General features: G+C 39.4%; 1 protein-coding gene across 2 annotated transcripts; it reads left to right on the top strand.

The window, feature by feature from the left end:
* Positions 1 to 5,233: 5,233 nt before the first annotated feature.
* Positions 5,234 to 10,051, top strand: LOC4327315 (BTB/POZ domain and ankyrin repeat-containing protein NPR1-like). Of its 2 annotated transcripts, none has more exons than NM_001406313.1 (4): positions 5,234 to 5,907; positions 7,629 to 8,376; positions 8,585 to 8,785; positions 9,348 to 10,051. In NM_001406313.1, exons 1-4 carry the CDS (start codon positions 5,347 to 5,349, stop codon positions 9,584 to 9,586), a joined length of 1,749 nt encoding a protein of 582 aa, NP_001393242.1. In that variant the 5' UTR covers positions 5,234 to 5,346; the 3' UTR covers positions 9,587 to 10,051. The 2 variants fall into 2 exon arrangements, with proteins under 2 accessions (NP_001393242.1, XP_015622115.1); XM_015766629.3 differs by having other exon boundaries at positions 7,629 to 8,334; positions 9,348 to 9,865.
* The last annotated feature ends 4,643 nt before the right edge of the window (positions 10,052 to 14,694 follow it).

Below are 14,694 nucleotides of genomic sequence, written 5' to 3'. Positions count from 1 at the left end.
AGTAACAGTCGGTCAAGCTTAGACTCAGACAGCTACGGTCGGACGTGCTAGAGAGGGTACACTTTATCTGTACGGGGACGTATAAAGCGATTGCATCCGTTTGCGACTGCACTCCTTGCGATGTATTTGTTCCGTTTCCATTTAAACCCCTGTTTGAAATACATACTCTGGAAAAATAATTACAAAATTTTAGGAGGGGAGAAGATCAAAACCATCCTATATGGAGTATGACAGACCAACTTTCATGAAATTTTTAAAAAGTTGAGGCCATGGTAATTTAGTTCCATCTGACATGGGTCACTGATATATGAACCCTCTGCCAAGTAATTCCATGTATCACTGATATATGAACCCTCTACCAAGTGAGTCCACGTATCAGTGACTCGAAGTCAGAAAGAAGTAGGGGACACATTAGGCATGGAGGGACATCTAGAGAGAGTAGTCAAAGGCTGCACAATTGTGATATACTCTTGTCAGTTTTTAACATATGAAATCATTGATTTTTTTTATGTTTGATTATTCATCTTACTAAAAAATATATATTTATCATTTATTTGTCTGTGACTTCATTTAGGTTTTAAGCATGACTTATATTATTTATGTTTGCAAAAAGAATTTAACAGGACCAATTATTAAATGTATGTTCAAAAGTTAATAGTATCATATTGATAAAACTGGGGAGAAGATAACCTCAAGCAGTAGGGGAGGAGGGGGAGAGGGGGAGGGGGGGGGGGAGGGGGTTATCATTTACAATATCAAGGATAATCACCAAACATGTCTGTAGGAATTTGAGCCCCGAGACGATATGCAAGCCCTCAAGTTTGAATCAAACATTTGCATTACTTTCTATTCAATCAATCAATTTGATTGAATTATGATCTACAACTATTCTCAGGGTCATCTCAGCTTACTGGTCAGGACTAGGTTGAGTCGTCATCGGTTGAGGCCGAGGAGTCGAGGATGATGACGAGGTAGCAAGCTCAGCGCTCCCCACTCACTCGTCTGTTGGCCCTAGCCACTCATGCACTTAGGGTCGGGGTGTCATCGTCTCACTTGTTGGTCAACGTGAGTTGTGACGTTGTCGATCTCGGTCGTCCTATCGCATCGAATACTCGTACTTGGAGTCATAGAAGCCAGACATACACCCTGTTTAGATGGTTCTAAAACTTTTAAGTCCCTATCACACTGAATGTTTTGACACTAATTATAAATATTAAACGTAGACTATTAATAAAACTCATCCATAATCTTGGACTAATTCGCGAGACGAATCTATTGAGCCTAATTAATCCATGATTAGCCTATGTGATGATACAGTAAACATTCTCTAATTATAGATTAATTAGGCTTAAAAAATTTATCTCACAAATTAGCTTTCATTTATGTAATTAGTTTTGCAAGTAGTCTATATTTAATATTTTAAATTAGTGTCTAAATAAAGGGACTAAAGTTAAGTCCCTGATCCAAACACCACAGTACTCGTTAGTTAGGAATTTGGATCGACAAGACGCGATTGCGACTCGATCATTTGATCTCTCATCTTGATCTATGAGACACTGCTTTGTGCTCAGCCAAGCCCTTTCTGATTTGGGGGTCTCGTGTCGTCGCTAAGCTAGCTCGCACGATATCATCAACTGCTCTAATAACCACTTGTTATCATGATAACTAGTCATGAGCTGCACCGTGTTTTGGAAATCACTTGGTAATTCGAACAAGTTAAACAAAATCCAAACAAAAATTTATTTTAACTTCACTGGATTTCATCCCATAACCGCTTTGAAATCGTTGCTGAGCGGTTTTCTGTGCCTAAACAATATTATAAGGAGATGGCAAGTCAATCTTTTTACGTATTTTCTTTAGAAACCCTAACAAAAAGTCACCCTAGTATTTTGCAACTCACGACATTTAATTAGCATTATGGCAACTCATGTTACTTCTCGACGGTACTCCATCAGATAAAACAATCTCTATACCCACGTGTGTCCTACTAAGATCATCGACCGGATGGCACTCACAGCCCGAATTAACTTGTCAGCAAGACATTGTGGTCCATGCTTATCTCCCAGTGGACCAACACTATCTTATATATATATCTAATCACCCTCTGAACTGTCCCATCAAGCTAATCATAGATTACTGTTTCAACATCTATCTGCTATACTATAATACACTCACTATGCTGCCTCAAAGGAAGCTATTATATACTCCCTCCGTTTCAAAATGTTTGACACCGTTGACTTTTTAGCACATATTTGACCGTTCGTCTTATTAAAAAAATTTATGAAATATATAAAACTATATGTGTACATGAAAGTATATTTAACAATGAATCAAATGATATGAAAAAAATAAATAATTACTTTTTTTAAATAAGACGAATGGTCAAACACGTGCTAAAAAGTCAACGGTGTCAAACATTTTGAAACGGAGGGAGTACTGTACTACTCCCTAGTACTCCCTCCTTCCCTAAATGTTTGACGCGGTTGACTTTTTTAAATATGTTTGACCGTTCGTCTTATTCGAAAACTTTTATGAAATGTGTAAAACTATATGTATACATAAAAGTATATTTAACAATAAATCAAATGATAGAAAAAGAATTAATAATTACTTAAATTTTTTAAATAAGACGAACGGTCAAACATTTTTAAAAAAGTGAACGGCGTTAAACATTTTAGGATGGAGGGAGTACTGTACTAGCAGTGCATGCATCCAACCAATGCCTGGAGCTACTTACATTAAAGCTAGCTCTTGGACTAAACTAAAGTAGGGTTCATCTAAACAACGGGCTGAACTGTCCGATTCAGTATATATCTCATAGAGGTAGGACTAGTAATTAATAAGCAGGATGGCCTTGTTTCAAGTAAAGCATGTAGGGGACATTGTATTATGTGAAATGAATTAGTTTAGTATAGTTTAGCTAAGGACTGGGCCTCACACATGCCACTCCCTTCCAACTCCGTGCAAAGTTTGGAGCAATGACAAGTGGATCCAACTGGTAGAGTCCATAGCCAAACACAATAAAATTATGGGTACACATCCAAGGCGAAAAAGCAAGTCATTAATCTTTCTTCACATCGACGTGTAGATGTGATCTCTTCTTTGTCAATCTTTGTTTTTTCACTTTCTTTAATACGGGCAGCTTCGTTTTGCAATTTGGTCCTTTCAGTTCCTGGAAAATATAGAGTAAACACTCCTGCGTGTGGTGAACTGGTGACAAGTGACAACTCCTTTTATCTCTTCTTTAATTGGAGCTGTTTATTACTTTATTGTAAAACTAATATAAGTTAACTACTCCCACTATTTCATAATATAAAACATGGTCAAATTTGGTACAATCTCCAACACTAATGTTTAGCTTATAATTTCTCATATAAGGTTTGTAGCAATCAAATTATAGACATATGAAAGTAAATTTAAATCTCAAACTAATGATATAATTCTTAGCAAATAAAATTCATTTCATATTATACTAAGTGTTGGTCAAATGTTTTAAATGTTGATTCTTGAAATACGTGAGTATAATCTTGTATGAAAAGGATAGAGGAAGAAAATTAAGAAATGTTAACTCTTATGTACTGAGCTAACTGTATATTCCATTCTTTAGTTTTTCTAAAAGTGTAAGTCCTATTTGTAGTCAATAAGTGCTAAATTAAATTGTTAATTGGAACCCAAGAAGCCATTCTATTACTTCGTTGTATGTTCATTGGTTTTGGAGTATCACACAGTGAATAAATTAATTGCTTCTTAGTCTTGGTGAAAAGAAATAGATTTTAGACTTTTGGAAGGAGGCAGTTCATGCTTCAAGGTAAATATATTAATTACATAGGTGAGAGGAAAAGAGAAAAATAATTAGATGCACCCTCAGAGTAAGTTTAATAGTATAGCTTACTACTAACTCCAATTCATTTATAGCCAATCTAGTAGTCAATTTATACAATAGTTGCCTACTATACTATTAATATATGGTCCCACCTGTCATACACATACTGCGTCTTGTAGTCCGTACTGCAGCTAGCTACAAATCTGTAGCCCGCTGGTCTTCTCTCTTATCTTTTATCTAATTAAAATATACTTATAGCTGGCTAATAGTCTGCTATTGTACTTGCTCTCATAGCTAATATATTATATATGTTCGTATTAATACTACTTTATGATTGATTTGTAATTATTTTACTACTAGTATTAAATTTGCTCTTACTCCAGTTCATACTACTTCCTCTGTCCACCAATGCAAGAGATTTAAACTAAAAATTATCCATAAACATGTTTAGAGTGTATACAGCTTCACCGACCCACTGGTAGTTTAGTCATTTGGCTTTTCAGTAAGCACTTGATTAATTAATTATTAATTACTATAAATTTGAAGATAAATTTATTTAATATTGTGAAACCTTTTATTTAGAAAAACTAAAACACACTATTTAGATGTTTTGGAGTTTGTTAATAAAAACGAGGGAGTTATCATCCTAATATGCAAAAATAAACTAAGCCTTAGGGGCATAACTTCAACCTTAAACTTTGCTAATAGCCTACTCCTTTCATTATAAAATATACTAGTAGGTCTTTACTACAAAACAAACATATGATAAAAACATATTTAATGTTAGATTTAATAAAACTAATTTAATATTTTAAATAGTACTAAATTATTCTATAAATTTGGTCAAACTTAACAAGTTTGACAAAAGAAAAGTTAAACGACTCATAATATGAAACATAGGAGTATAGGTTATTACAGTTGAGAAGAAAATATCTGGGTGTCACATGAGAACTTGTTGAGGTGAGAGGCTAGGGTAAGATAAAAAGAAATTTAAAAAGTGGATGAGGGAGGCTAGAGTATAACACATAGTATTATGTATTATGAATACTCCTTCCATCCTAAAAAAGCTGACCTAGTTAGGGATAGAAGATAACATAGTACGATGAATATTCATGTCTAGACTTGCTACGTTAGGTTGTGTTCCATCCTTATTTTATTTTTTTTATGAAGGGAATAATTTCTCTCGGAAGAGAGGAGGTGTGTAAGCCATTATTTGTGTGGAAGCAAGAGGTATTTACGTTTGTTGGCTTTCACGAGGCACCACCAATTGTGCATTGTCAGTTACTCCAGTCTGGTCAACGAAGGAATGACCTTGTAAAATCCCTAAATCTACAGGTGCAATGTGCAAAATTGCGGTTTGCACCTCACTCCTCGTTTTACTACTCCATCCCTTTCGCCTTCGACTTCCTCGCGCCTTCCCACCAGCTCGGGCGGGAGGCCTCCTCCTCGCCTCGCCTCGCCACGCCGCGCCGCGACGCGACGCGCCGTGGTCAGCTGGTCGCCGGTGCGGGTGCGGGTGCGCAATGGAGCCGCCGACCAGCCACGTCACCAACGCGTTCTCCGACTCGGACAGCGCGTCCGTGGAGGAGGGGGGCGCCGACGCGGACGCCGACGTGGAGGCGCTCCGCCGCCTCTCCGACAACCTCGCCGCGGCGTTCCGCTCGCCCGAGGACTTCGCGTTCCTCGCCGACGCGCGCATCGCCGTCCCGGGCGGCGGCGGCGGCGGCGGCGACCTGCTGGTGCACCGCTGCGTGCTCTCCGCGCGGAGCCCCTTCCTGCGCGGCGTCTTCGCGCGCCGCGCCGCCGCCGCCGCAGGCGGCGGCGGCGAGGATGGCGGCGAGAGGCTGGAGCTCCGGGAACTCCTCGGCGGCGGCGGCGAGGAGGTGGAGGTCGGGTACGAGGCGCTGCGGCTGGTGCTCGACTACCTCTACAGCGGCCGCGTCGGCGACCTGCCCAAGGCGGCGTGCCTCTGCGTCGACGAGGACTGCGCCCACGTCGGGTGCCACCCCGCCGTCGCGTTCATGGCGCAGGTCCTCTTCGCCGCCTCCACCTTCCAGGTCGCCGAGCTCACCAACCTCTTCCAGGTCCGCCTCTTCGCAGCTGCCTCTCCTTTTCCCCTTCCATTCGCGATGCTCATGTCATGCCAGTTCATCTCTTCCCTGTGCTTGCTTGGATGCGTATTGCTCATAGAAGTGGGGGTTTAAAGATGCATTTTTTTAGTTGCGCGCGTGGAGCTTTGCTTTAGGCGGCAAAATGAACTACTTCTGAAGGAGAGGGGAGATGGTCTGAACTGAATCACTCCTAATCACGTTAATCATTGCAATTTGGATTACTGCAATTGGAGGCCTGTGATAATTGCATTGTGATTAACTTGCTGTCATATTGGCGATGAACAGTATTCAGGTTTAGTTGTTTGCGATTTTGGGGATTCACGTGTGCTTGGTGCTGTATGCATTGCAGAGAAAAACAAAAGCTTACAGTTGTATGAACGTGTGGATGCGACTCCCTGCTTCAATTAGAAATCGTCCAAAAAGCTAGTACATCTTAAGCCATTAATCAACTCAGATCATGCACTGTTACATCGGTTATGTTTGATCCAATCCTCCTAATCAGTTTATTCTAATGTCTGAATCGAACTGCCTGGCTAACTGTCCTTATCTAACATGTTGCTGCTTACTGATCTTGGGGGTGCTTGCCGTTCTCGTTGTTATTTATCGGATTCTTCTTGGTCATGTTGACGCGAAAATGGAAGTTAACTGTGTTTGATATCCAGCAAGAGTGGTGCTGATATAGTAAAGGTGTTTCTTAACCTTTTCTTTTCTTGCAAAAGAGCAGTTCCTTATTGAAGTATCTTCAGATAAGGCGATTGGACTGTGCACCATCCTATTCTAGGCTGCTTCAAGTACACATGTTTCACTCAATTGTACCATGATAGGGACATACTCACATACCGCACATTATCCTTCCAAATTTGTCAATGCTGCATTAATGTGACAGTGATATTTATGCACAGAAAGCACAATCATATGTTTTCCACTTAAACTTGACTGTATCTCAGTGTTTTTAAATTGAAATGTCACACATATTCGAAGCAATAATAAACGAACAACAAAAAAAATATGCATGTATCTTATGGTAAAATTTGCCTTGGCTATATTACAGGGGGAAAATGAGTGGCTACACTCCAATCACAGCATGTTTATCCAAGAACACAAAAGGAAATTTCAAAATTTTAAATGTAAAAGCCTAAGGTCACTAATGTTTATATATATATCAACTTTTATTCTCTTTACAGTCTTTGGAAGTTGTTTTTAGGAGTTATGGGGGTTGTTTTTCAGTAATTCTGTCTCAAAATTATATTGCTTGCGTGGCTGCGCCATACGTGCCAATCTGACAAGAACCAAACATGATTGTACTAATTGTATATATAGCCTAGCTTCCTTTGGTCCAATTGATGGCCCTCAGCCTTGTATTTATATTTATAAATCTTCTGGCGTTAACATTACTCTACATTGAACTTGCTATTTCAAGTATTATGTTGGTGTTTGGCTTGTAATATTTTGGTTTCTAAAAAGAATTAAAACCAGGAAGTTTCCTTTTCTAATAAAAAATGGGCCTTGATGCTACTTGCTTTTGTTGACCTTTGTTTTAGAACGTGGTACTGTTTTTTTCAGATAAGGCTGTTCCATACTGAATCCATTAATTATTGCTAGCCCAATGCATGTCAGTCGGTTATCGTTTGTAATGTTTCACTATTTTAAGAAGCCAGAACCAAAGCAATGATATATTCTTCTTTTTCATGCAGCGGCGTCTCCTTGATGTCCTTGATAAGGTTGAGGTAGATAACCTTCTATTGATCTTATCTGTTGCCAACTTATGCAACAAATCTTGCATGAAACTGCTTGAAAGATGCCTTGATATGGTAGTCCGGTCAAACCTTGACATGATTACTCTTGAGAAGTCATTGCCTCCAGATGTTATCAAGCAGATTATTGATGCACGCCTAAGCCTCGGATTAATTTCACCAGAAAACAAGGGATTTCCTAACAAACATGTGAGGAGGATACACAGAGCCCTTGACTCTGACGATGTAGAGCTAGTCAGGATGCTGCTCACTGAAGGACAGACAAATCTTGATGATGCGTTTGCACTGCACTACGCCGTCGAACATTGTGACTCCAAAATTACAACCGAGCTTTTGGATCTCGCACTTGCAGATGTTAATCATAGAAACCCAAGAGGTTATACTGTTCTTCACATTGCTGCGAGGCGAAGAGAGCCTAAAATCATTGTCTCCCTTTTAACCAAGGGGGCTCGGCCAGCAGATGTTACATTCGATGGGAGAAAAGCGGTTCAAATCTCAAAAAGACTAACAAAACAAGGGGATTACTTTGGGGTTACCGAAGAAGGAAAACCTTCTCCAAAAGATAGGTTATGTATTGAAATACTGGAGCAAGCTGAAAGAAGGGACCCACAACTCGGAGAAGCATCAGTTTCTCTTGCAATGGCAGGTGAGAGTCTACGAGGAAGGTTGCTGTATCTTGAAAACCGAGGTAACCTTCACATATATCATAATGGGTTCATAATGCTGGTTTCTTTGGAATTAACTGTTTTTGGTCTTGGCAACAAAAGGAAGGTTACATTTCAGTTTAGTGTGTTTCATGCAGAGTGCAGTTTCAAGAGTTTCCCAGTGCCCATTTTTTAGAACTTCCATTTTGTTATGAAGTTGTATCTTGATATTATAGTTTTTGTACGATGTAGTTGCTTTGGCGAGGATTATGTTTCCGATGGAGGCAAGAGTAGCAATGGATATTGCTCAAGTGGATGGAACTTTGGAATTTAACCTGGGTTCTGGTGCAAATCCACCTCCTGAAAGACAACGGACAACTGTTGATCTAAATGAAAGTCCTTTCATAATGAAAGAAGAACACTTAGCTCGGATGACGGCACTCTCCAAAACAGGTAATACACGGCACTCTGTTTATTCACACTGCCTCCAAGCGATGTATATTTTGAATCTAATGCTACAAACTTGTGTGGCACACTGCTACACATGCAAATATTTTTGATTTTTCATATTTTCTGATGGAAGCTAAAACTATAGATGCTCCCATTTTGACTGATAGGTTCACTGTTGAATACCCTGAGAGGTTTATGCAATGTTGCATATCTTTTAGCTCTAACACTGTCAATGTGAACCATGGACAATTTTGCTCTTTTTTGTTCATTCAGAATGATAGTTCATACTACCTGAAGATTAAATAATTGACAAAGATATGTACACTTTACTGTGGTAATTTCTAATTTTAATCTGGTCTTGAATAGGTAGCCTAGTTAATCTTTCTTGGGGTGCATGTGTTGTCTATAGACTTTTGTGGTTGAAAAATCTTTGTACATCAAGAGCACAGAATATACTTAGGTATATCTATAGGAACAACTGCTTGAGATTCATCACAGAAGTTGCAAAGACATTACATTCTCTTAATTGGACATAGACTAATTGCAAGCTGAATGTGTATACCAGTGGAGCTCGGGAAACGCTTTTTCCCGCGATGTTCGAACGTGCTCGACAAGATCATGGATGATGAAACTGATCCGGTTTCCCTCGGAAGAGACACGTCCGCGGAGAAGAGGAAGAGGTTTCATGACCTGCAGGATGTTCTTCAGAAGGCATTCCACGAGGACAAGGAGGAGAATGACAGGTCGGGGCTCTCGTCGTCGTCGTCATCGACATCGATCGGGGCCATTCGACCAAGGAGATGAACACCATTGCTCCCAAATAGTTGCCATATTGATAGCTAACTGTCCTCCTGGAGCTACTCACCTGATGGTTGCCTTCTGTCAATTGCCCCCCAAATATATTCTCAATGGTTTAGGCTTGTACAGTATTAGTTCTTACAGCTATTGCCCCGTCAATTGTGAAACGCAGAAGTTTCACTAGTGCTTGTACTCGAGGTGTAATACAAGTGCTTGAATTTTGAGTTGTACTTGGAATTTCCAGTGGTTTGCTCGTAAAAATGAGATGATTTCTTGGCTCCCAAATCTGATAGACTGATGAAATAGACTCTCTGCTTGCTAGTGGTCACCAGAGATGGCTGAAGGCCACTGAAGCATCTACTCTACCAGATATGCACTAAAAACTACACTGTACTTGTTACATCTGGATGAAGCAGTAGAACAGTAAACTCATCTCTTTACTGTTCCCTCTGCCATGTCGAGTGGTAAAAATACAAAATTACATGATGGATCAAACTCTGTTCTTTACTGCTCTCTGTTTCAAGTTTCAACTACTACCAAACTGTGGCCAAATGCCGTTAATGCGAGGCAAGGACCTCCTCCTGAATACTGAATGCAGCAGCTAGCAGACGAATGCAGCATAGGAACTCCAAAAAGCTTGAGCCCTTTTTCCTAAATCAGCTCCAATCCTGGCGCGTAGGAGGAGTAGCCTTTTGGCGCGCAACCAGGGTCCATCGCATTTGCATGCGTTGGTGTCAACCACCTGGAAATTGCACTGATCGTCGCCATTGCAGCAGCAAGAAGGCAAGGAAACCTCATCCAAGAAATCTCTGAATTCTGAAGAGCTCTAGTTTCTGAAGAGTTCAGACTTCATAGTAGTAGTAGTAGGTAGCTGAAAGAATTCAGCAGAGGGTGGAAGTGCAAGTGCGGCTCCGCCATGTTCGATCCATGAGGATTCTAGCTGATGCTCATCTCTCTCTTTCTCTCTGCATTCGCCTTTGATCTCCAGGCTGCTCTCCTCAACGATCCTGTTTGTAGTTTAAAAAAGAAAAAAAAAAGAAAAGAAAACACCCTGTTTGTTGTAGTACGTGGGCCACCTGGTCCAGCACTGTACGCAGTTGCTCTCAAGAAAGCATCTTGGCCCGGCCCAATCATACTGCGGCCCGCTAGGCCTCTCATTGTCCTGTGTACTTGCTGACTCCTAATCATGGACTCATATATGGTCATGGTTTCGTAACTTCACTATTGGGGTTTTAAATATCGGTGACGTGGTTGTACTTCACCATTGCATAATGTAACTTAGGGCTTGTAGATTTATCCTTAATCTCCGTTTTATTTTCGTTGTAGGTGTGTTAGGAGGCGTACTCGTTTGCGACAGACATTTGTAATAAAAAAACACCCAATCAGCATTATCCTTGATAAACTACCAATGTTAATAATTCAGAGTTGGGTGCTTGACACTGACAAGCAGTACTAGAGATAGAGGGGCAGACAGGCTCAACTTTCAAATTACTACTCCTACCTGCTGCTCCTGATTATCTGATCCTAAACAATCTTTCTGGCATTTTGTTTTGGCAGGGTGCACCAATTTGGGATAAAAGCTGATCCATTGTTTCAAATCTCAAGATTCTCTTTACTGCATGCAAATAGCAGGAAACATATTCCTCTCTTTTAACCTTTCTTGCATGATGCCCTTCTCCTTTGAATTAATGGATCAATGCCCCCTTTTCTCTTTTTGAGGCACCAAACACTTTGTCACTCACTCATGTCTGACTCCATTTGCTGGTCTTCCCTCTCTCTTTTCAAATTGGTAGACCATTTTAAACAAGTTTGAACTGATGATCTGCACATGCAAGTAGGGAGCAAATATGCCATAGGCATCAGGGTGGAGTACAATAAGGGCCTCTTCACTGTACTACTGTACCAATCTTGCAGGAACTAGCCAGTGTAGATCTTTTAGATTACTAGTGGTAGTAGTAGTGTACTAGTTCAAACTAAGAGCTTAATCCTACATTGCTCCATTAATAAACTAAGAGAGTGTTTGAGAAGAAGGGGATTGAGGAGATTGGGAAGATACGCAAAACGAGGTGAGCCATTAGCTCATGATTAATTGAGTATTAACTATTTTAAATTCCAAAAATGGATTAATATGATTTTTTAAAGCAACTTTCCTATTGAAATTTTTTGCAAAAAACGCACCGTTTAATAGTTTGAAAAGCGCGCGCGCGGAAAACGAGAGCCAATCTCCCCTATCACCCCTAAACGAACGATGCCTAAGATAAGCTTTGCAGATGATGGGCCCATGATGCCCAAATGATGCCAAGAAAGTGTAGCAGATGGGAAGGATATCAGGCTACCAGCCAAGGGAGCCAAGTGGCTTGTAATGAAGACTTTTTTTGTGCATTTGGTTGGAAGTACATGCTTTTTAGCCCTGCACAAGCCAGGTTTTTGTGAAGGATTGATAGTGTGTCGGACCCTCAAAGTCGGATTTGTGTTCCTTTATTATTATTTTTTGGAATATTCCTCTCTACCTCTAGCAAGTCAGGGTTTGTGTATGGTTCTCTGATGGTTTTGTGATGATGGTTAGTACTTTTGAGTGTGAATTTTTTGGTAGTAATGTGTTAGATTTCAGCTATTTTTTCCTCGAATAATTGTCATTGTTGATTATGGTTGTCTCAATTTAACCATATTTACTTTTAAATGACTATGTTGTAATTAACGAAAAACAAGTGACAACACATTTAGGTAGTTTTACATATTTTCAACTATTTACAATGTTTTTTTAAAAAAAATACAAGTGGTTACGTTTAAACATGAATAGTGTCAGTGTCAATTATTGAAAGGAGTACTACTCCCTCTATTTCAGGTTATAACACATTTTGACTTTGGTCAAAGTCAAACTCCTTTTAAGTTTGTAGAAAAAAATAGTAACATTTTCAACCCAAGACAAATTTATTATGAAAATATATTCAATTATTGATTTGATGAAACTAATTTAGTATTATAAATATTACTATATTTGTTTATAAACTTAGTTAAATTTGAAACAGTTTGACTTTAACCAAAGTCAAAACGTCTTATAACCTAAAACTGAGGAAGTAGTAATCTAGCTCAGATGAATATTGTTGAGGCATGCATAAATATGTTTGGCTCTACTCCAATAGCCATAAATATGCTTTGAAATACTAAACCACACTACTCCTTCAAGCTAATAATATTTGTTGTTTTTAACAAGATCGATGTCAAACTTTAAAATATTTAACTATAAATAATATCTAAATTTATTTGTCTTAGTAATATGGAGACCATATGTATAGATTAGTCTTAATAAGTACTTCAATAAAATCATTTGTTGATATTTCTATATATATTTTAATAAAAAAAGTAGTGGTCAAATTTTTTTTAGACTGTGCCCTTGTCAAAATGCCTGGAAGGAGTAATACACACCATAAATACTGGCCCAATCCTTTCTACTCCATCCAATTATTGGCATGGATTATATACCCTTTTAAAATATGTTTTGTCATAAAACTCTTCTATTGCGTTATCTAGACCAATTGTAGTTGTTTAGTTTATTTCTTAGAATATTAAAATTTATCCCAATGATCAACTGTGATAATAAATCCCATGAATAATCTGTTTCAAACGGGGATACATGTTTGATTTATCCCTATGATTAATCCATTTTGTAATGCACTAGGAAAAGGCCATAGAAAAGATACAAAAAGACCCAAACAGCTCCATAGCAATGTTACATCAATCATCCACAGTTGCCAGTGTGGCTAGTATATCCATCAATCAGCCCCCCAAATGTTCCAAATCATATCCTATGTGCATGTTTAGATCCCATGGCAATTTTTTTCACCCTATCACATCGAATGCTTGGACACATGCATAGAGTATTAAATATAGATAAAAAAAAACTAATTACACAGATTACGTATAAAATTGTGAGACGAATCTTTTAAGCTTAATTGTTCCATGATTTGACAATGTGGTGCAACAGTAAACATTTGCGAATGATGGATTAATTAGGCTTAATAAATTCGTCTCGTAGTTTACAGTCGAAATCTATAATTTGTTTTGTTATTAGAATACGTTTAATATTTCAAATGTATATCCATATATCCGATGTGACACAAAGAATAAATTTTCATCGTGGATCAAATCACAGCCTATATCTCCATGCACCATAGTAGGATATGGTCACTCAGTCACAGGTCACACAAGAACAAACTGGAAAGGTGAAACAAACCACTTGACCACCCAGATGCAAGGGTCCCCCAAACCATTGTTAAGCTTGTTGCACTCTTCACTCAAAGCCAGAAAAGCTGACCAGATGAAGCAGTCTACTCTACTCCACTGACCAAAAACCGCCAATCCAGCTTTTCTTCTCCCTGCACTCACACACATCTCACTTGTGGTGGCTGGCTTTCGCAAGAACCCAGAAAAGGAGGCAAGCAGGCAGCGAGAGCTCCTCTCCTCTCTGTCTCTTCTTCTCGCTGCTCCCAATGCCGATGCAGCGAAACGCCATGAATTTTTCGGGACCAAAATAAAAAGAACACACCCCACATTCAGAGAAAGAAAGAGAGAGAGAGAGAGAGTAGGAGTAGTATGTGAGAGCTCCAATGAATGTGTCACAGATGTCCATCAGAGTATCAGACCCAAGAACAAAGACAAAAGGATTAAAAAAAATAGAGTAGCCATAGTAAAAAGAGGATCCAATGCAATGCAATGTGATGTGAAGTTTTACCCGGGAAGTTTTTACATAGGATCCTTCTTGTGCTTCCAAGTTTTTTCCACCCGTGTTTTTGGGCGTCGCTTCTTGAAAGGATACATTTTATCTGTAGCGGTTTTTCACTGGTTGCTTCTTGAAAGTATTTGTCGAGTAGTAGCAGTATTCATTTGTGTGATTAATTAGTGGTGAGTAAACAGTGGTGGTGAGCAGCTCTCTCTCTCTCTCTCTCTCTCTCTGCTGTGGCTTTTGCATCGCATGCATGCGTGCTTTGCCTGGCTGGTTGCCTCTGCTCTGCTCTCCCTCCATTTCGAATTTCAAATTCACAGCCACCTCCGCTCCCCCAACGCCTAGTTTTTTTTTCCTCTCCTCTTCCCTGCAAAGCCAAAGCCCTCGCACG

The sequence above is a fragment of the Oryza sativa genome, chromosome 1, assembly GCF_034140825.1.
Source record: "Oryza sativa Japonica Group chromosome 1, ASM3414082v1".
Classification (NCBI taxonomy): Eukaryota; Viridiplantae; Streptophyta; class Magnoliopsida; order Poales; family Poaceae; genus Oryza; species Oryza sativa.
This window is presented reverse-complemented; position numbering and strand designations above follow the sequence as displayed.

Excerpts from the sequence above, each read along its gene's own strand:
- LOC4327315 (NM_001406313.1), top strand. The coding sequence starts at position 5,347 with ATGGAGCCGCCGACCAGCCACGTCACCAACGCGTTCTCCGACTCGGAC. Across the intron at positions 5,908-7,628 it reads AGCTCACCAACCTCTTCCAG|CGGCGTCTCCTTGATGTCCT; the intron begins GTCCGCCTCTTC and ends TTTTTCATGCAG. Across the intron at positions 8,377-8,584 it reads GCTGTATCTTGAAAACCGAG|TTGCTTTGGCGAGGATTATG; the intron begins GTAACCTTCACA and ends TGTACGATGTAG.